Here is a 23,142-nt window from a genome sequence, read left to right as displayed (position 1 = left end):
TAATTTTACCTTTTAATAACGAATTGGCTCCTCAGAGTTTAGTTTGTTTTTATGTTCCTCTCCTCCTTAAAGAGGAAAATAATTTAATCCTTCTTCTTCTGCTCTCTGGGTGTGAAATAGCGTTTTGTTTTATTGAAGCCAAAACTTAATTCATTTACAGATTTTTTTTTTCACTTATTAGTTTTTCATGCTTGCTGTATTGTGAGCTGCAGCCACCAGGAGGCGCTGTGACGGCCGGTCCCTTGTTTTTCTGCAGCATTTCCTAAATGAAATGTTCTGTCTGCTGTTGCCAGGCAACGCCTACAGCTGTGGACAGGGAGCAGATGGCTGTGTTTAGTTTATTGGCCCCTTTTTTTTTTCAGGAAATGAAGATTCAATCAGCCGAGTTTGTGATAACATCACAACTCTGATCAATATTCATGATGTGGGGCGCTAGAAGATGATGAAGATCACAACAGCTTCATCTGAAGCCTTTGGCTGAAACAATATGTTTCTCCTCTAAATGTCTGAATGTTCACTGTTCCCTTTATTTACACTCGTCTCCTTCCCTACCACCGACCCTGGACACTCAGTTTAGCATTTCTTGATGTGAAGAATCATTTCATAATCATTTCAGCTTTTGACCTTAAATAATTAATCATCTTCTGTTTGACGACAGACATTTATAATTGGCATCGACAGTCAAACCCAGACTGAAGGTAAATCTGATTTGTCTCTTAAATCACAGCCCGACTGTCTTCATTGTTATTTACAAGTGATCAGGTCGTATTTGTGTTCATTACCAACCAGTCTAGTCTCCATCTCCAGTTCTTAAGGCAGGGGTCTCAAACTCAAATTACCTGGAGGCCGCTGGAGGCAGTATCAAAATGACCAAAAAAAGACACAAATTACCAAAAAAAGACACAAAATTACTAAAAAAAAAAGACCAAAATGACCAAAAAAAAGACACAAAATGACCAAAAAAGACACAAAATTACTGAAAAAGACACAAAATGACCAAAAAAAACCCTCAGAAATGTTTTTTAGGACAACACTATGGTCTCAATCACTAGTAAAAAATCTTCTTCAAGACAATCTGATGTTAAAAGTATAAATAATGGCCCCATTTAGAAGGAAATAGAAGATAAAGAATCGTATGATTTGGGGCGGGGCTACCTTTGATTGACAGGTCACTAACAAGGCAAGCCGTCATCAGGAGAGAAGCAGAACCATGCGTATCCACGGCAACGAGTCAATAAAGTTATATATAATGTTATCACATTTTACGTTGGACTCAAAGATTAAAAAAGACACAAAATGACCAAAAAAAGACACAAAATGACTATAATTGTTGCTCTAAACACACCAGAGCCAAATCAAATGGAGTCCCACTAGAATAAAACCAGAGTTGATGACAGGATCACACACAATCACAAGATCACATTTATGTTGGTTTTTCTTTGTTTCTTGTTGGTTCTAAATGTTGATCCAGTAAGTCAGAATAAAAAATCTATTATTATTATCAGGTCATATAGGTGAAAAATCTCCCAACATGGTATTTAAACATGTTTTAGTGGTGAATACAGGCAGGATGGAAGGAGTCAGACATGGAGGAAACAGAACAAAACTACAGAGAGTTAACAGTCAGAGTGTTCAGACTGAGATAAATCTGGAGAAATCCAATTGGAATCCCATTTTAATTGGATTGATCAATTCGGTTTCAGCAAAGTAGCTCTTTAGCTAACAAATTTACACAATTAGTGATTTTCCCGCCAGCATTCTTCTCTCGCCTTGTTTGCAGCCGACTCCCATCGTCTCCAGAGCCTGGAGGAGGAGGAGGGGGTCAGTGGGAGGCGTGAGGAGGTGGCAGGAGGTGCAGATGGTTGTTTGAGGCTGAATGGTGTGAAAGTGGTTCAAACCTGGAGATAGTTGTAATTACTGATTTCCTGGAGGCCATATATATATATATATATATATATATGTATGTGTATGTATGTATATATATATATATGTGTGTGTGTGTGTGTGTGTGTATTCTACCACATGTATTAACGGAGTATAATTGGGCCATTTTTAGCATTTTTAGGCATTTTAAAATTTGACCATTTTTGCCAAAAATCGACATGCTATAGTATGACTTTTTTCAGTTTTTGGACATCCCATAATATGGTGTTTTTCCTGCCATATCTGGCCATATTATACTCTAATATTTATCAACAGACTATAAATGACACATTTAAAGCATTTTTAGGCTTTTTAAAATTTAGCCATTTTTGACCAAAATCAACATGACTTTTTTTTTTGATGGGGTCATTTTTGGACATCCCATAATATGGTGTTTTTCTGTCATTTCTGGCCATTTTATGCACTAATATATATCAACAGACTGTTATTGACCCATTTTAAGCATTTTAAAATTTTACCATTTTTGACAAAAATCGACATGCTATAGTATAACCTTTTTTTGACTGGGTCATTTTTGGACATCCCATAATATGGTGTTTTTATGCTATTTTTAACAAACTATACTACTACATGTATTAACGGAGTATAATTGGGCCATTTTGAGCATTTTTAGGCATTTAAAAAAATTTGACCTTTTTTGACAAAAAAAAAGTCATGCAGTATGACTTTTTTTTTGATGGGGCCATTTTTGGACATCCCATAATATGGTGTTTTTCTGTCATTTCTGGCCATAATCTGCTCTAATATTTATCAACGGACTGTTATTGACCCATTTTAAGCATTTTAAAAATGTGACCATTTTTGACAAATTTCGACATGCTATAGTATGATTTTTTTGTGTGACTGGGCCTCATTTATGGACATCCCATAATTTGGTGTTTTTTCACTATTTTTGGACAAACTGTATTACCATAAAATATCAACAGAGTATAACTGACACATTTTTAGCATTTTTAAGTATTTTGAAATCTGACCATTTTTGACAGAAATCAACATGCTATAGTATGACTTTTTTTTGACAGGGTCATTTTTGAAACTCCTATAATATGGTGTTTTTCTGTCATTTCTTTATGCACTAATATATATCAACAGACTATAATTAACCCATTTTAGGCTATTTAAAATTTGACAATTTTTGACAAAAATCGACATGCTATAGTATGACTTTTTTTTTTTGGTGGGGTCATTTTTGGACATCCCATAATTTGGTGTTTTTTCGCTGTACTACTACATGTATTAATGGAGTATAATTGGGCCATTTCTAGCATTTTTAGGCTTTTTAAAATCGGACCATTTTTGACATAATATGGTGTTTTTCTGTAATTTTTTGGCAATTTCATGCACTAATATATATAAACAGACTGTTATTGACCCATTTTAACTATTTTTAGGCTTTTAACAATTCGACCATTTTTGACAAAAATCGACATGCTATAGTATGACTTTTTTTTCAGGGGGTCATTTATGGACATCCCATAATATGGTGTTTTTCTGACATTTCTGGCCATATGATGCTCTAATATGTATCAACAGACTGTTATTGACCCATTTTAAGCATTTTAGGCATTTTTTAATTTGGCTTATTTTGCCAGAAATCGACAAGCTATAGCATGACTTTTTTTTGACCGGGTCATTTCTGGCCATATTATGCTGTAATAAGTATCAACAGATTTGGAGCTAAAACGTCACCGTGAACTATTCGTAGGCCAACTTCTGCCATCAGTGCCATCAAGTTAGTGGACAGTTTGACAGTTTAATGTGGAAATAAGACTGTATTAAAATAATGGAAGACATCACCCGTCAATCACTCAAAATCAGAGCAGCCATTTATCAAAACTTTGAGAGCTCCTGGTTTAAATCCTCCAACAGTTTAACCTTTGACCTGGAAACATTCAGGCTTCACATGAAGAGTTGATGGATTCTTTCTGTCCTCCACATCCTGTAAACGGCTTCCTCCTCCTGCACATAAATAATTAATTTTAATCGGTTGAATTATTTCTTCCTCTGAGGGAAACGAAGCAGAATCACGTCTCCTTGGAAAAACACAAGAAAAGTCAGAGGATGCCATAAAAATGTCACAGTGTAGTATGTCATAAAGAAAAAGGTCATAAACCCAGCACAGTCACGTCTCCATGGTGACGGGGCAGCAAACTGTAGCTGTTACCATGGTAATTAGAGCTGGACAGTGTGTGTGTGTGTGTGTGTGAAGACATCCAGAGCTAAAGATCACAAGGTTTAATGTCCACAAATATCTAATATCTTCTGTGTGTGTGTCTGTGTGTGTGTGTGTGTGTGTGTGTGTGTGTGTGTGTGTGTGTGTCGTCTCCAGATTTCCCATCATGCATCACGAAGCCATCGCCACTCCAGCGGCACGGTGTCGGCCATCTTGGTGGCGGTGGTGCTGGCGTGTGTGTTGGCTGCTCTCGGCTACTACGTCTTCAAACACAAGACGGACGCCTTCCGCTTCCACTACTTCAGGGTGAGACACACACACACACACACACACACCAAGGTTATTATAGTTAACAAAAAATAACGAAATAACCAAAACTAGAATTGAAAAAACATTTTCGTTAACTGAAATAAAAATAAAAACGAGAGTTTTTAAAAGAAAAGATAACTAACTGAAACTGTATTTTGTGGTTCCAAAACTAACTAAAACTAACTAAAATTATAGTGAAAATGTCCTTCGTTTTCGTCTTTGTCAACTTGTTTCATCCGTAAACCGTTTTGGTTGATATGAAATCTATTTCATCTATCTGGTTTTATGACTTAATAAACTTATTGGGGCTGAGATGGATCAGACAAAGGAAATAAAGGAAACATTTATTGTGACCTTATTGAATCTGGACCCAACAAATACCCCATTACAAAACAACTAAAACTAATAAAAAGAAAAGAAAGAAAAAAGTGACAAATTAACGAAAAAAAAGTGACAATTTTGCATGAAAAAAGTGACCATTTTGCAAGAAAAAAGTGACAAATTTGCAAGAAAAAAGTGACAAATTTACGAGAAAAAAGTGACAAACTTTATTGTGACCTTATTGAATCTGGCACCCAACAAATATCCCAACTACAAAAAACTACAACTAATATAAACTAAACTAAAACTAATAAAAACTAAAACTAAGCATTTTCCAGAAAATAAAAACTAATTAAAACTAGTAAACTCACTCTAAAAACTCATTAAAACTAACTGTATTAGAAAACAAAAAATCACAACGAAATTAAAACTAAAACTGATGAAAAATCTTTGACACACACATTAATCGCACAATGTTTCACTCCTAAATAAAAACACACATTGTTACAACCTTAGTTAGTCACGTACTTAGTAAACCCAAAACTATGCAGAAAAATGTCTGCTGGGACTGTTTAACTATCATATTTATTATGACCCTATACCCATAGCCCTTTATTGCAAGTAGTCCAATAAAAATACAGATGTTTTCCCTAACATGATGAATGAACGGTGATGATCATTGTGGCCCTAACATCAGTATCTGGAGCCTGCTAACAGTGGTGTGTCTCTGTGACAGAATGATGATGAGGATGCTGCAGCAGGCGGGAGGAAGAAGCCCACGCTGGTCTCCATCCCAAACCCGCTCTACAGCGGCTCCAGAGCCTTCAGTGAACCATTCGGGGTGAGTCGACCAATCAGAGGCCGGGGGATGGATGGAGGGATGGATGGATGGATGGATGGATGGATGGATGATGGGCGGGTGGGTGGATGGATGGATGGATGGATGGATAGATATGTGGATGGATGGATGGATGGATGGATGGATGGATGGATGGATGGATGGATGATGGATGGATAAGTGGATGGATGGATAAATGATGGATGGATGGAAAAGTGTATGGATGGATAAGTGGATGGATGGATAAATGGATGGATGGATGGATGGATATGTGGATGGATGGATAAGTGGATGGATAGATGGATGGATAAGTGGATGGATGGATGTATGGATGGATAAGTGGATGGATGGATAAATAGATGGATGGATGGAGGGATAAGTGGATGGATGGATATGTGGATGGATGGATGGATGGAAAAGTGAATGGATGGATAAGTGGATGGATGGATGAATGGATGGATGGATGCATGGAAAAGTGAATGGATGGATGGATGGATGGATGGATGGATGGATGGATGGATGGAAAAGTGAATGGATGGATGGATGGATGGATGGATGGATAAATGGATGGATGGATGGAAAAGTGGATGGATGGATAAGTGGATGGATGGATGGATGGATGGATGGATGGATGGATGGATGGATAAGTGGATGGATGGATAAATGGATGGATGGATGAAGGGATAAGTGGATGGATGGATGGATGGATGGATGGATGGATAAGTGGATGGATGGATGGATGGATGGATGGATGGATGGATAAGTGGATGGATGGATGGATGGATGGATGGATGGATAAGTGGATGGATGGATAAATGGATGGATGGATGAAGGGATAAGTGGATGGATGGATATGTGGATGGATGGATGGAAAAGTGGATGGATGGATGGATATGTGGATGGATGGATGGATAAGTGAATAAGTGGATGGATGGATGGATAGATGGATGGATAAGTGGATAAGTGGATGGATGGATGGATGGATGGATAAGTGGATGGATGGATGGATGGATGGATGGATGGATATGTGGATGGATGGATGGATGGATAAGTGAATAAGTGGATGGATGGATGGATGGATAAGTGGATAAGTGGATAAGTGGATGGATGGATGTATGAATAATAATAATAATAATGATAATAATAATAATAATAATAATAATAAGGCCAGTATAGTACAGGCCACTTGTGTTTCTGTGTGTTGATATTCTGAAATATGGTGCTTAAGGACCAATGACAATCTGGAGTTTAAAACCCAGAAAAACCCCAACACCACTTTTTAAATTAACTAAATTCTAAAGGCCACAACCTCTGGATAAAACTACAAGGGTCAAAGGTGAAGATATCACAAAAACAAGACCACTGTGACCTCCTCTTCAGTTTAGGACCCTGGAACACCCCGAGGGGACAAGCGGCCATAAATATCCACATTATAATTCACATTATAACCACTAAGAGAATGAATGTTGGTTCATCTCCGTCCTGCAGGAACCTGGTCAGGAGCTGGAACCAACAGAACCTGAAGAACCTCCACAGATCCTGGACCTGGACCAGTAGAATCAGCAACACTGGACCTACAATAACCTGCTGGCTTTGACATGATTCAGATTCTTCTCACATAATCTGTATCTAAATAAAAAATAAAAGATGTCTGTTTACAAAACCAGATGCTGTCTCTCTCTGTTTTAATTGGCAATGGATCAAATGATTCAAATGATGTTTTTGACGAAAACGAAGGACATTTTCAGTTAGTTTTGTAACCACAAAATACAGATTCAGTTAGTTAAACTCTTTTTAATTTTTTTTTATTTCAGTTAACGAAAATGTTTTCGTTATTTCGTTAGTATAACCTTGCACTGGAGTTGTATTCAACTGATAAATTTAAGTCTAATATTTATTCTATTTTAGCTCCGTCTTTGGTCAGAGCAAAAAATGTTCACCAGTTAGTCTCCAGCTGTTAGCTTATGTTAGCTGATGTTAGCTCGTGAGGTGAGAGCAGCAGCCGACATTTTATAGTCCAAGAAACCAAACCTAGCTGTGTAAAAACATGCTAGGTTGGTTGTTAATCCCAAACCAAATCCTGATAAATTGTTTTGTGATATTCTCAGTTTTTGTAAGAATATAGAATTTTAAAATTTGACCATTTTGACAAAAATCTACTTCTTAATGAGCCGCGGGGGCCGGCGGCTCTTCTTAACGAGCCTCCTGCAGCAGTCTCTCCCAGCTACAGAGCTGGAGGGGATGTTAACCCCTTAGCGTCCAGTCTGCTAATTGCTAACAGGCTAACAGTTAGCTCTGTAGCAGTACAGTGTGTATGTGCTAACAGGCTAACAGTTAGCTCTGTAGCAGTACAGTGTGTATGTGCTAACAGGCTAACAGTTAGCTCTGTAGCAGTACAGTGTGTATGTGCTGCTGCTGCAGGAGGTGTTCACTTAGAGATCTCTGTTTGTTTACAACAAGCACCAGACACTAAAAACTGTTGCTATTGTTTGTTTAAAAGTAGTGCAATAAAAATACAGATGTTTTCCCTAACATGATGAATAATCGTGATTTATAATCGTGATTACAATATTGAACAAAATAATCGTGATTATCATTTTGGCCATAATCGTGCAGCCCTAGTTTCAAGGCACCCAAGATTAGTGTCAGTAGAGTCTTTTCTCTTCCCTTTCCTCTGAGTTCATCATTAAACTGTCTGCTGCTGTTTTGTCAATAATAACGTATGATGCGTGAGCAAAGAGGCTGCATGAACACGTTGAGTTAACAAAACAAAGAGCAGAGACGACCTCCAGCAGCCAACAGACAGACGGAGAGATATTCTATCAGTTGACTTGAGTCGTCTAGTGAAGAGGTCCCTGTTCACCTCACACACAATGAAAGATTACCGGCTACTGCCGGTGTGTGTACACTATGATGAGATTCTTCAGAGATTTATAACAATTAATACTAGTAATGTTATGATACTATATAATATACAAGGAGCACACCTACAACAAGCATTCCTTTACAAGTATTTATTTATACAGCAACCTATGACCTTTAACCTCAAAATGTGTGTGTGTGTGTGTGTGTGTGTGTGTGTGTGTGTGTGTGTATCTGTAACTGTGATCACATCAAAGCATCAAAGCGTTGGGGTCGACCAATCAGAGCAATCAACAGAATTAACAGCTGTGGAATCTTCTGGCACAGTGACAGCAGCCAGAGGTGGGCAGACTGGAATTTCTGGCCTCGAACAGAAAGCATTTTTGGCAAAACCATAATACCTATCATTGAGCCGATTTCACTTTGAGCGTCCTGAGTTCTTCCTGAACGTCTACATATGTTTTTTGTGAAGAAAAATTAAAAAATAGCTTTGTTAGAGCGATCTAAAAAAACTGTTACATCTCCCTTTTTCAGAAATCTCCCTGTGTTTTTAATATGGGAGCCAATGAGGCTGTTGGTGGTGTTGGTGGATCATCTGTGCGTCCTACGCCCAAACTATAACTCTGACAGCTTTACCAGAGGATTGTGAGGGAGAAGACTAATTTTCCTACGTTTCTATGTATAAATTATTTCTGTAGAGTGGAATTTGCGGCCTGGAGCGCAGTTTTCAAATTTATTTTTTGACAGTTTTTTCTCTCCCTCTACACTCTGGCGATGATGTCACACACTGTGACACGAACATTCCGTGTAATACACACCCATTATAATCTCAGAATTTCTCCAAAAATGATCATGGTCATTGAACAGGGATTGATAAAAAACTATAGGACCTATCGAAACGTGGATTAATACACCGATACACAAGACTTGTGTCTACTGTTTAAAGTTTAAATGGAGTCTCTAGGTGAAATTATGCCGGAGAAGTAGACGTTTAAAAATCTCAAATTATTGTTGTTTTTTGCTCATTTTCTTCCGGCCGTCCCATTCACTTCAATGCTAAATTTTGGGCCCTAATTACACAATGAAGGAGAAAATGTAATACTGGAGGTTTGAATTTAAGACACAGGGAAATAAAAATAAAAACAGGCTTCGGGGGCTGAATAAAGTAATCAATCATCCTTCTATCTAAATTGAGTCAGGTGTGCTGTGTATGAAAAGCAACGAACCCTTCATTAGAACCTAAAAGGTGGACCTAATGGTGGCGCTAGAGGAAACATCAGGGGATGACCGAGTTCATCAGGATTCCTCCTCTGGACCTCACAAACATCTGAACAAAATGTCATGTTGATCCAGTAAACAGTAGTTGAGACATTTCAGTCTCTACAGAGTCTTGAACGCTGGAAACAGAAACTTTGGTTCCAGTCGACGAGTTGATCCATTAAAAGGGTATCAGGTTACCGTGGTGACGAAGTGAGCCTTGAAAGCCTGATGGACAGAATGATGAAGATTTTATTGATCTGTAGCAGCTGCTGGACTTGTCTATAACAGCTGTTACAGCCAGAGATGAATCATCATTTGATGCTGCTGCGTCAACCAACAGACCAAAAACAGAGTTATCGTCCTTTGTTTGCATTTCTTGGCGGACAAACTGTTTTGTTGTTCAAAACCACAAAAATCTGCCTCGGCTGGTTGTTCTGATGTCTCCACATCTGTTCTGGCCGTCCCAACATCACACTTGTGTTTTGTTTATTGTTCCGGCAGATTCTTTTTTATTACACTCAGGTTTTCTGTGTGATAGCAGCCAAGACACAAAAAAGACACGAAAAGACACGAAAAGACACAAAAAAGACACAAAAAGACACGAAAAAGACACAGAAAGACCCAAAATGACCAAAAAAGACTCATTTTACGACAAAAAACCCCCCAAAATGACAAAAAAAAGACACAAAAAAGACACAAAAGACAAAATGACGAAAAAAGACAAAAAAAGGAAACAAGACATAAAATTACCACAAAAAGAACCAAAATGACAAAAAAAGTCACAAAAAGACAAAAAATTACCAAAAAAGAAAGAACCAAAAAAGACACAAAATGACAAAAAAAAAGACAAAATGACAAAAAAACACAAAAAACACACAAAATGACCAAAAAAAGGACACAAAATTACCAAAAAAGACACAAAATTACCAAAAAAAGACACAAAATGTCTAAAATTGTCACTCTAAACACAAATCAAACAGAGTCCCTCTAGAAGGAAGGAGCCACTTTGTTTCTTCCATCAGAAAGAGATTCTTGTTGTTTTTAATCAGCTGGTTTGACCTGAAAAACCCCAAACGCCTCCTCCTCTCTCCTCCTAGACCTCCTCTTTAAACAGCTCTCCTCCTCTGCTGCCCACTGAAACAGGCTGACCTCCTCCTCTCCTCCTCCTCCTCTCCTCCTCCTCCTCTCCTCCTCCTCCTCCTCCTCCTGCTCCTCCTCCTCCTCCTCCTGCTCCTCCTCCTCCTCCTGCTCCTCCTGCTCCTCCTCCTCCTCCTCCTCCTCCTGCTCCTCCTCCTCCTCCTCCTCCTCCTCTTCATGAGGCGGTGTGATTACCCATCAGAGCCGTATGAGGATCAGGAGTCAGTGAGGAGGTCAGTAACCTCTCCAGAGGAGACAGACAGTGGAGGAGGTTTCTAGGTTTCTCCTCCCCCAACACACACACACACACACACACACACACACACACACACACACACACACACAGCTGAGCAGCAGAGAAACGCTTGGTGGTCCAATAAGATGAAGGCTGTGGGGGGGAGGAGGGGGAGGAAGGGGGAGGAGGGGAGCCGACCGGAGATCCTGACCTCGTCATCACAGAGCTCATTAAATGTGGAGCAGGAAGTTGATATTCAACATCCTGTCTGATGAAACATCCTGGAAACAAGCCGAGACAGACACAGCTCCGTCCACACCAACACTGAAGCTGAGGCCATTTAAAGCTGCATTCACTCTACTGGCCAGCAGGGGGCGACTCCTCCAGCTGTAAAAAGACTCTATAGCTAGCTAGCTCTAGTGTCCCTGATAACAGCAGTGTCTCCATTAAGGCCCCGTTCACACGAGGACGGTCTGAACAGAAGACCTAAAGTGGCGTCTTGTCTTCACTTTTTATTCCTCGTTTAGACGAGCGTTTTCAGGAGGAAATCTGCTGATACGGTGATCTAAAGTGTGTGAAATGTGATTGTATGCAGCCAGGCGGCATCACTTAAAGCCATAAGAGCATCTTTGGGCATGCAGAAGTTTTCACGCCACACATTTTCATCAGCTACTCCTTCCACAAAGTTCTCCTCCATCACTAGATCTCCCAGGTCTCGTTCACAGCCGTCTGGCTCCTCCCACCAATCGCTGCATCCAGAATGTGATGGAGGTAATTCCAGATCCTTCTCTGTTCACTAATACTATCTGTACATATCCTGGACATTTGGTGGAAAGACTCCTGTAAGTTTATTAGAGCTGCCAGAGCAGCTTGAAGGTCCCACCATGGAAATAATCCCACGTTTCTTTATTTCCTGTCCTGGAGCATGTATGTGACGTAAACACATACGTGACGTGAGCAGATCAGATCAGAGTTTTGTGTCTTGTCAGTGTAGACGACACGCTACGGAGGAGAGGATTACACTTTTACACTTTGGAGGGTGGTTTCAGATTTTTGCGTTTTTAAGCCCCAAAACGCCGTCACCGTCTAAACGAAAGGCACTTCACATCAAATATTTTGTCGTTTTCACCCGCAAGCGTCCTGGTGTAAACGGGGCCTAAGACTGATTCTCGTTGTTCTTTTACATCGTTGAGGAAGGTGGAAACAGATTAGTGCAGCCGCTCTGCAAAGGAACCAAGACAAGAGTCTGGTGGCTCGGAGGATGTTTGAACTCCTGAAGTCCTTCTACAGGAAGCTGGACATCACAGCTTTTATTTGAGTCTGTTCGTTAAAGGTTCAGGGCATCATCAAACACTATGGACAGGGCTAAATGCCACTTAGTAACCAAAGATGCTCAGCAGTGTGACGTAGGGAAGTTAAACAGGTTTTACTATTTATTTTGTGTGTTTTCTGCTGCAGATAGCTGCAGGAAGTCCCTTGGAGCTCACAGTTAACCCTCTAGAGTCTTGTGTGTCTCCAGAAGGAGCTGCACAGTCTGATAAATTGTCTAAATTAGTGTTAATGAGTTAATCTGACCTTCTGGAGTTCATTTATTAAAAAATACTTCATTCTGCCTTACTGGATCAATATTTTGAACCATAAAATAGGATTCTGAGTAGAAAACACTTAAAATATATATTCTTTTATTACTTTAAAAACACAATCATGCTCTACGAATATTTTTAAATGTTGTAAATATGAACACAGGTTGTAAATATAGCATATACATAAGAGTATCTAGTTCTGTGTTTTTATACTAAATATATTTGAGCTTGACTTTAGAAGAAGGTTAACGGCAGTAAACATGCTGCCTCATTTTTACGTCGTGATATCATGAAGAAGTCGTAAAAGGTAACGTTCATGTTTATACTCGTCTATATAGCGAGTAGCGTCAACGTAACAGTGTAGCTCCTCAGGGCAGAGTGAAGTGTTGCCAACTTAGCGGCTATGTTGCTAGATTTAGCGACTTTTCAGACCCACCTAGCAACTATTTTTCAAAAAAAGCGACTAGCAACAAATCTAGACTGTTCTGGTGTTACTGGAGACTTTCAGAGACTCCGCGGGGCCGTCGGCTCGTTGAGAAGAGTAAGAAGGAGTGGAAGCAGCCCAGTCCTCCTGCAGCAGTCTCTCTCAGCGGCAGAGCCGGAGGGGATGTTAACCCTCTGAAATCCACGAAAGCGCCGGAGAGTCCTGCTGTCAGCTGAACACTAAAGATTCTTTTCCAGAAGTTTCCATGTCCTATTTAGCGCATCAACTCTTTTCCAGCAAAGGTTAAAACCACCTCGACCAAGTGTAGAAACATGATTTTACTGAAGCTTTTGCAATGATTAAAAAAAAAGACATGGTCATTTTGTCTTTTTTTTAGTCATTTTGTGTCTTTTTTTAGTAATTTTGTGTCTTTTTTTAGTCATTTTGTGTCTTTTTTTGGTAAGTTTGTGTCTTTTTTTGTGTCATTTTGTGTCTTTTTTTTAGTCATTTTGTGTCTTTTTTTGGTCATTTTGTGTCTTTTTTTAGTCATTTTGTGTCTTTTTTTGGTCATTTTGTGTCTTTTTTTAGTCATTTTGTGTCTTTTTTGTGTCATTTTGTGTCTTTTTTTTGGTCATTTTGTGTCTTTTTTTAATCATTTTGTGTCTTTTTTTTGGTCATTTTGTGTCTTTTTTTTAGTAAGTTTGTGTCTTTTTTTTGGTAAATAAGATACAAAATGACCAAAAAAAGACACAAAATGTCTTAAAGACACAAAAAGATAGAAAATGGCTAAAATAAGACACAAAATGACAAAAAAAATGTGTCTTTTTTTTGTCATTTTTCGTCTTTTTTTAGTCACTTCCTCATTTTGTACCCTGAGTGACATCATCGGTGACATCATCAGTGATGTCACTGGAGCAGACTAAGGCTCATTTAAAAGAAGTCATTTTACAAAGTGCTGCCATGATAATTGTATCTGTATTGTTGATATGTGATGGAGGCCTGTGATTATGAGCTGTAGTCAGAATTAAAGAGAAGATCCTTATTGTAAATTATTGTGTTTGCTCTGTTTTTCTGTGGATTCCCCCCGAGAGAGAATGGTTCAGCCCGCTGCAGGGGAAAACACAACAACAAATCACTGTTTTGTTGTTGTGTTTTCTGATTTGTTGTTTTTTATTTGTTGTGCTTTTTTATTTGTTGTTGTGTTCAGGGCCACCGTTCTCTTCACCTTTTTTCCAGCAGCAGAGGAAGTTTCTTGAGCAGCAACGTTGTTTATGGCGCCGAACATTTACGGCCACGAGGTGCTCAGAAATGATGACTGCACCTTTTCTGCTTCATAATTAAAAAAATTTCAGACACAAAGGAACTGGTCAAACTGGTGAAACTGGTGAAACTGGTGAAACTGGTGTCAGTGCAGCGTGGTGGTGCCTCGCTGACGTCTGCAGCCTTCACATGGAGTTAGAGTGGTGACACCACAGCTAGAGGGAAGAGCATTACAATCCTGGGAAAAAACAAATCTTTAAAAAATCCTCTAAATTCCTCAATTTTCACTCGTCATGCATCATTTAAGCTAAAAAAAAATGTAGTAAACTGTGAGCTTTTTCATAAAATGTTGCTGTGAAGCGAACAGACTCACACCTTTGGTCATAAGAGCCTGAAAGTGACAGAAACATCACACTGTAAAAAGGTGTTTAGTCTAAAACCAGATCAAACAGTAAATCAACAATGTTAGTCATTTTGTGTCTTTTTTTAGTTATTTTGTCTCTTTTTTTTTGTCATTTTGTGCCTTCTTCTGTCTTTTTTTTTTTGGGTAATTTTGTGTGTGTTTTTGGTAATTTTGTGTCTTTTTGTGGTTATTTTGTGTCTTTTTTTTTTTGCCATTTTGTGACTTTTTGTGGTCATTTGTGCCTTTTTTTCTCAGTAATTTTGTGTGTTTTTTGGTCATTTTGTGTCTTTTTTTGCCATTTTGTGTCTTTTGTAGTCATTTTGTGTCTTCTGTGGGTTTTTTTGGGTCACTTTGTCTTCTCATTTTGTGTCTTTTTTTCGTTATTTTGTGTCATTTTGTATCTTTTTTTGGTCATTTTGTGTCTTTTTTAGTCATTTTGTGTCTATTTTTTTTTGTCATTTTGTGTCTTTTTTAGTCCTTTAGTCCAACATAAAATGTGATTTTGAATCTTTTTTTAACTTTCAAAACACTATCATGCTCAATAAAGAATGTTAAATGTGTCAAATGTGAGCAAAGGTGTTAAATCTACCATATAAGAGGGTTCCATCCAGTTCTATCATTTGATACTAAATCTATTTGAGCTTGTCTCCAGTTTTACTTGGTATATCATCATCAAACTGAAACTGGCCTCATGGAGTTTACAGCCAGAACTTTAGAGGTAAATGTACAGTAGGGCTCCACGCTGCTTTGTTTTATACTCTGATGGAGGCAACAAGTCTGGATTATTTGGAGCTTTTGGAGACTCCAGTTTGATTAAATGGAAATGAAACTAAACATTAGAAACCTGAATAATGTTCCTGTTGAAGTCATGTTGTAAAAAAAATTGTAGTTGGGGGGAAAAATAAATTTTAGATCAGTTTTATTGAACAAAAAAAAAAAAAAAAGAGTTCTCAAAGATGTATGAAATACATTATAATACAAGTTTTTCCACAAACAAGACTAACAGAAAGATCTAGAAAAGGGAATTGTCGGTGGGCATGAACATAACGGCGTACAGACAGGTCGGAGAGGGGTCAGAGGTCAGAGGTCAGGGGTCGGGGGACACAAGATTCACCAGAACAGAGACGTGGACATCCTAAAACCAACCACCAGACACTCGTGGTGTCAGATTAAACAGAATAGTTTGGTAATTTGTGAATTTCAAACCAGAAAGTAGATTTTCACTTTAGTTCTGATGAGTTTGTTCTTTCTAACGGGAGGCCTGTAAACATGGTCCACAGCGTTTATCAGGAAACAGACGTTTGGAAACCAAGGTTTTATTTTCATTGAAACAATAAAGTCCTCCTTCTTTCCTTTTCTTTACATGACATGATGGTGGTTTGGTTCCGTGTTGTCATGGTTTCTACAATCTGGTGGCAGAAGTAGTCGATCGTTTTTGACACTTTGAAAATAAATAAATATAATAAACTTAGAAGAGAATCAAAATGTAGTTTGACAGAACTTTTGGTAACACTTTATATCAGGGAACACATATTCAACATTAATAGTCGTTTATTAGTATGCAAATTAGTAACATATTGGCTCTTAATGAGTCATTATTAAGTAGTTATTGATGCCTTATTCTGCATGGCCTTATTATACAATTACTAATAATCAATAATTCTGAGGTTATTGAGGGAAAACTCTTAGTTAATGTCTTACTGGTTGTATAATAAAGCCATGCAGAATAAGGCATTAACCCTTTGATGCACAACATGGAAGATACATTAGATACATCTAAAGTTACCCGACAGTTTTTATGTTCTATATCTTTGCAATAAATTATTTTCATCATTCAGTATTCCAGGTTTTCCTCAATTAGTTTGTTTTTGATCATCATACATCCTAATTTTATGTTTTCTTTTATTATTTTTTAATAAAGTCCCTTTTTGTGTCACTACTCTTCTAATGCACAACATGGGTCAAAAATGACCCATATCCATTTTTTAGCTAATTAGCTTGCTAAGCTAACTACTTAGCTAACTTCTTGGCTAAGTAGTTAGCTAAGTAGCTTGCAAAGCTAACCACATAGCTAACTTCTTGGCTAAGTAGTTAGCTTAGCAAGCTACTTAGCCACGTAGTAAGCTATGTAATAATACAAAAACTTTTTTTCTTCATAAAGTATGAGAAGCAAAATGTAAATAATGATCAGTTGTTATCAAAAACAAGATATTTAAAGAATACTTGGAAAATTAATTCATAATATAAGTTGATATCAAAAGATAGAGGACAGAAACACACAGCAGCATTAAATAACATGAAGGGAATGAATGAGGGTCATTTTGACCATGTTGTGCATCAAAGGGTTAATAACTACTTAATGACTAATTAACCCATTTAAGGCAGGAAAGCATTATGGCATTTCTACCATTAAAACCTGTTGTGTTATTCTACCATTAAAGCAGAAAGAGGATACGTGGTTTTGTAGTATTTGTAGTTTTTTCCACCTATTTTCGGTCTCTTGGCCAATGAAATGCATCAGAATACATGTGGGAGTGTCGCAATGCATCATGGGACTTTTTCCAGAACTTTGAAATCATCACCAAAAAAAGACACAAAAAGACTAAAAAAAAGACACAAAATGAGAACGCATGTGGGAGTGTCGCAATGCATCATGGGACTTATCCAGAACTTATAAATCATGGTGGAAGACGGAAAACAGAAAAATCTATTATTTAGTAGAAGAGTTGACACTTCTGTTGGATTTACAGAAAACTTCAGGTTTTAGGGGCTGATTTTAAAATCACCTATCAGAGGTTTTACAGGCAGTTTTACAGACGTTTTAGGCCTGAATGGGTTAAGAGCCAATATGTTAGTTATTTACATGCTAATAAGCAACAAATTAATGTTGAATACGTGTTCCCTAATATAAAGGTGTTACCAAACTTTTTTTTTAAATATATTTAATTTAAATCAAGTCCACTTCTGGCTGTTTTATTCACATTTAATAAGCTTGAGATCAGTAAAAGCTACTGTGTGGACTTGTGGACTTGGTGGAAGAGTTGAGATTTTACCTTAAAGTTAAACCAAACTTTTGTCTCTTGGAATGTGGTTTGTCCAAACATCGCAAACAGATTTTTTTTAGGGGAAATCACAGGAGTGTATCACAGATGAAGACATGAAATGGACTCAGGTGGCTCCTCACAGTAGAAAGCCTTTAGAAAGCACACAAGGCGGTTTGGCATGCTCGTTCCAACCTGAAGGGGGCAGCACTGCCATCAGTCCCTCAGAAAACAACACGCAGGAAGTCACTGGTTCTAAATGCTCCAATCTGAGCTAGAAAAACACAAACATGATGACATTCTTCTGCCAGTCATTTAATTCAGCACCAACATTGCAGAGTTAGCACCTGTAGTAAAAAGCAGTGTGGCCCCAAAGAAAGTCAAACCAAATATTTTCTACATGACGCAGGAAACAGAATTAATAACTTTCATGTTCAGGAAATGGGCAACAACGAAGCACTGTCACACTGTCAAAGTGCATTTCTTTTAGTTTTAAGGTGAGCCAAAAACAGTTTGATCACAGCTTAGGACTCAAGGGACTAGAAAAGTAGATTTTGTTGGGAAATTCTAGCCATCAAGTCAACAAAAATACTTTCTGTTCTGGTGGGAGATTTAACTTTCTGCTGCAGTTTAACTGGTTATGAGACAAACTCAAGTCTGCAGCTCAACTTAACAAATGTCACCGCAAGCATTTTAAAGTCAACCAAACAAATGTCTAACACCAAAGATCCAACAGACGGCTGGTTGTCTGTGAAGAACAGAAATGTTTCGGACAAAAGTCAGTCTTGAGCAGCATTAAACAGACAGGTGCACTGCAAAAAAAAGGTGTCAAAAAACCAGATCAAACAGTAAATCTGAGGGAAATGATCTTGCTGCATGGACAGATAATTTACCTTGACAAGATTTCTTAAATCAAGATTATTAAATCTAGAAATAAGCATGTTGGACACTTAAAATAATAAATTAGCTCTTAAAACCAGATAAAGTAAAGCTGCCAGAAGTGATGAACTGGCCCGAGCAGAGTGACCTGATGATTATTTGGTTCTTACCAAGATAAAAAAAACTTGAGATTTCGAAGTGTTAGATCATTTATCTTGTTTTAAGAGTTAATTTCTTATTCAAAGTGTTCAAAATGCTAATTTAAGAAATCTTGTCAAGATCATTTCCCTCAGATTTTGTGATTTTATCTTGTTTTTAGACACCTTTTTTGCAGTGTGGTGGTTGTTTCGGCATCAGGTGTAAAACCTTTTTAACTTTTGGAGGTGGACTAGGGCCACTTCATGAAGTGGAAGAATTCTGATGGAAGGAACCATAATTCAAAGAATAAACTCTGAAATATAGGATTCAGAGATCAGGTTTTAGAATCCCAGATTTCTGTTTTGTTTTTCCAGATTATCGTGTTTATAAAAAGGCCCAAGTCCTCTCTCCGCTTTTACCAATTCATGTTCATCAAATTACCAAAAAATGACTTGTCTTGCCTCCATGTGTGGATAAACTAAACCAAAGGAACACTTTGTGAAGGACTGTGGTCCAGACCAGTCATCCAGGTATCTATCTATGTTTGGGCTGCGGGTTTATTTACCTTCTGATTTCCAGGGGAAACGGAACAAAAATATAAAAAAGGAAGACAAACTAAACACTTTTCTCCCCTCATTTTTTGAGGGCAATTTATTTTGCTGGGACCAACCAACCAACCAACCACCACATCTGCTTGACTTTGGAAACCCACCCTACTCATTCACCAGTTCATCTTGGCGTCCATTTCTCTTTCTATCCAGTGGAAAATGGGGCGCTGCAGCACTGTTTTTAAGCACTGCAAGTAAAAAATACTTTAACAAAACAGCACTATACTTCAAAAGAAGTTATAAATACTCTTTAAACAACTGAACGCCCAGTGCCTTTTTAAAGCGCGGAAAATCCCCCATTGACGTAACAGTCACAGTGAATGCTGCCTCCCAGAATTCATCAGCAAAATCGGTTAGCAGTTAGTCAACTCAATGCAGACTGATGATTGGTTGAAGTGTTGTATAACGTAAACCAAAGTAGACAGTGAAAATGTACCAGTATCTGGCCGATAGCCATTTCCCAGCCTGCTGAGAAAAGCATCACCTAACTTCAAATGCCTTTCAATCCCAAGTGCCCCTATCAGCAACCAAAGCTTCGACACACTGACTTCTCTACCGTCAACACTCAGCAGAGATCCCAAAAACTCATGTAAGACGTCTGTTATGAACACTGGGGCTCAGCCAGGTACAGGCTAATGCATGTAAAACACTAACATCTGCTAAAGGAAACAATGTGTGTGGGATTGGGGGGAAATTGTCAATTGTTCTGGTATCTGAAGTCTCTCAGCACATGGTTCAGAGGTTGGATCTGTATCACTGGAGACAGGTTGACCTGTAGGATCTTCTGCGCTTTTCTGCAGGCCTCAGCCACAGAGCGAGAGTCGTCCACCTTTATCACTTTCCATCTAAGACTTTTTTTGTCCTTCCAGCCGTTCCTCTGCAAGGTCGGGCTGTTCAGTTCCTTGTGGCCCCGACCATCTCGGTGGAGGCCGTTGCTCCTCCAGCCGTTGCTGGTCAGCGCTGTGTGAGTCTCTGGGAAGGCCCGTCCATTTGCGTAGAAGACCGGTGCAGAATCTCCAATGAGGGCGCCGTCCAGTCGGATGGGACAGGACAGGCTCTTCTGGCTGAACAAGGCCACAGCTTTGGTGGGTGTCCCACCACCATTCTGAGAAGGCTGCAAAGGTATTCCTGAAAGCGTTGGAGGGTGCCGTTGCTGTGAAAAGGCAACCGAGGGCGCCTCAGAGGATGAGTCCCAGGAAGTGTGGATCTGGAGTCTGGCCGTGTGGAAGCCAGACCTGCCCTCAATGTTGGTAAGTCTGAGGCATGGCCGCACTTGCAGCGCCTGCGACATGTCTACAGTCCGACTGGATGTCCTGCTGCAGATGATGGCACAACTCTGGAGCAGCTCTGGAGGGCGGACCCCTTGGATCTTGGGTTTGCTCTTCACGGAGATGTTCCAGGATGGGTGCACGTCTCTCTTCTTGACCAGAGGCTTCCTTCCCTTCCTCTTGGCTATGGGTCTGATGTTCCTGTTAGGTGGCTTCAGCATGTCTAGAGTCATCGGTTGGCTTGTGCTGGAGCGGTAGCGGTACACGTCTTTGCTCCGCAGCACCGTGGGCTTGTGGCCCTCCTCGCCCAGCTCCTGCAGGAAGCTGACCAGCTCCTCGCTGCTCGAGAGGTCACGGGACATCGGGTTGAGGATCTTGAGAGCATCCAGGAGAACGTTGTGCCCCGCTGACGAGATCCGGGACCAGGAGTGAACTGCCCTCCGCTCTTCATTGGCAAACACCAATGGTTGGCCAACCACGGGACCTCGCGCCGCGCCAGCCATGTTTTTAGTCCTGCCAGAAATACAGAAAGCACTTGGTTAAGGGAAGGAACAACAACCAGATCTGTTAAAGGAGGAAGGAGGACATTTCCTTCCATTAGCTCCAAATGTATGCAAGTTGGGACATTCCAGACCTCCCACCCTAGGCCTGCACTCAAACACAGTGAAGCTTACGGCTGGCAGGCAAAGAGAAGTGACTGGTAACACTATGTGTCACAGAGACAGCAGAATCATCGCATGCAGTTTATTGCCTCAGCAATTAAGTCAAGTTGCAGTTTACATCCATGTCTGTCCACACTCATATGTAGCCATGACAGTAGACAATGTTTCAAACAAAAATGTTGAAGCTACAAATTCTAAAATATTGATGCATCACACACATCTCCTATACATAGAAGACAGTGTTTCCCTTAGGTTTAGAGTCCTTTTCACAGTCGAGAGATACCGTGACATAGAATCTTTATTGTTATGCTACCGTGACATTTTCAGTTGCTGTTAACAGCTTTCCACTAGGACGTGGAGCAGCCAGCCAGAGTGGAAAAATAGCTGGCTGGAGGATCCGTGGGCATGCTCTGCGAAGAATTCCCTTTTTCAATAAAAAGCTCAAAGCTCTCAGACATTCTAATGGCACTATTCCATCATATACATTGATCTTAAAGATTGCATATTTTATTAATTCTTGTAAAGAGAATAAGGGTTCTTCTATGTTTTATTTGAGGCATCTTGTTTTTACAGTCTTCTTGTAAATTCTGTGGTGGATTCTGTTAACACACTGTGCTCTTATTCTGAAAGCTGCATGTGTTTAGCAACAGTAAAAAATTCAGATCGTTATTCACAGTTAAGCTTTTTGTGATTAAAGCAACATTAATTGTAAGCTAATGTTAGCTCACGGCTACCAAACAGTGTATGCAACAGTGTGTTTTGACCTCGGTAAACCAGTTCGGTGTATTCGGTGTGCGTTAGTGTGTGAATGCAAGCGCAACACAACTAAATAAAACTGATTTAATTTGAATTTAAATCAAATTTGACTCTGAAAAACTAGGACTGTGTAACAAAACAATTACAGATTCAGGTGTTCCTTGCATCTTTTCAGACTGCATTATCTGTTCATATCCAAATATTGTTTAGTTTGAGTCTCATCCTTCCTGAACTTGTCTCTACCATCATAATTTCTGCTGGTTCTGGGTGCTGAAAACTTCCGACACCTGACCTCCATACTACTCAATTAAATCTGGTCCAGAAAACAAAGCTCGTTCTGCAGCTGAGTTCACTGCAGGATGTTACTGTTAAAGGTCACCTGAATATAAAAAGGTAACATAAATGTGTACCGCTGCAGCTGTGGACACACAGGCCGGGGATTTTTTAATTGCAAGATTAATGCTCGGGGGAGACGCTAGTTTTGTGCCAGCAGCAGTGTAATCAGACACCACACACAGCCAGACCAGCACACAGTAACACGGTAGTTATAAAGAAACTGTAAAACTACACAGCTGCTGAGAGAACGACCCCAGCTGGCTCGTTACCACTGCGACCTTCTCTCAGTTGGGCACCACACCTTTATACCCTTCATGTAAACGAGTGATGGCAAAGAGGACCTCTGGGACAGAAGAGACAACACCCTGGGATTCTCTTCTTCAGTAAAAAAGAAGAAAAACATGCTAAGTCTTGTGGAAGGGAAGCTCCCAAGCATAATTTTTATTTGCAGCACCAAAGGAGGACAGAGGCAATTAATCAGAAACAAAGCATTAAAACATGCATTGTACCATGAACTACAGTCAATCAATTATTGCATTGAACTTCATTGGATTCAGTAAGTTTCTTTAATTATTGAAAAGTGGTTTTGAAATGGGAAATAGGTTTTGGAGGACCTGAAGACTTCTGGTCCAGCTTTAGTTTTTTTCCCACGGTAGTTCTGGTGTAAATTACAAACACTGACAAGAAGTAAAATATGCATTTTGG

The 23,142-nt window shown here is 39.2% G+C and overlaps 2 protein-coding genes across 3 annotated transcripts in view; one reads left to right on the top strand and one right to left on the bottom strand.

The window, feature by feature from the left end:
• Positions 1-7,248, top strand: part of stab1 (stabilin 1) — a 93,174-nt gene extending 85,926 nt beyond the window's left edge. Inside the window, exons 68-70 of the mRNA XM_059328410.1 lie at positions 4,274-4,423; positions 5,484-5,588; positions 7,074-7,248. Of these exons, the coding sequence (XP_059184393.1) occupies positions 4,274-4,423; positions 5,484-5,588; positions 7,074-7,142 (324 nt within the window). The 3' untranslated portion in view covers positions 7,143-7,248. The remainder of the gene's footprint in view (positions 1-4,273; positions 4,424-5,483; positions 5,589-7,073) is intronic.
• ccdc71 (coiled-coil domain containing 71) overlaps positions 1-23,142 on the bottom strand; it is a 181,283-nt gene that overhangs the window by 145,456 nt on the left and 12,685 nt on the right. The window contains exon 2 of one of the 2 annotated variants that reach the window (XR_009390846.1): positions 17,353-21,196. Coding sequence is in view for 1 of the 2 variants with exons in the window: in XM_059328401.1 (XP_059184384.1) it covers positions 20,113-21,186 (1,074 nt within the window). In the remaining variant the exon portion in view is untranslated. Of the gene's footprint in view, positions 1-15,651; positions 21,197-23,142 lie in introns of those variants that run through there. The other variant, XM_059328401.1, reaches the window with a different exon arrangement.

Source organism: Centropristis striata, chromosome 3, assembly GCF_030273125.1.
Source record: "Centropristis striata isolate RG_2023a ecotype Rhode Island chromosome 3, C.striata_1.0, whole genome shotgun sequence".
NCBI classification, from domain to species: Eukaryota; Metazoa; Chordata; class Actinopteri; order Perciformes; family Serranidae; genus Centropristis; species Centropristis striata.
Note: the sequence above shows the minus strand (reverse complement) of the source record. Positions and strands in the feature narration are given on the sequence as shown.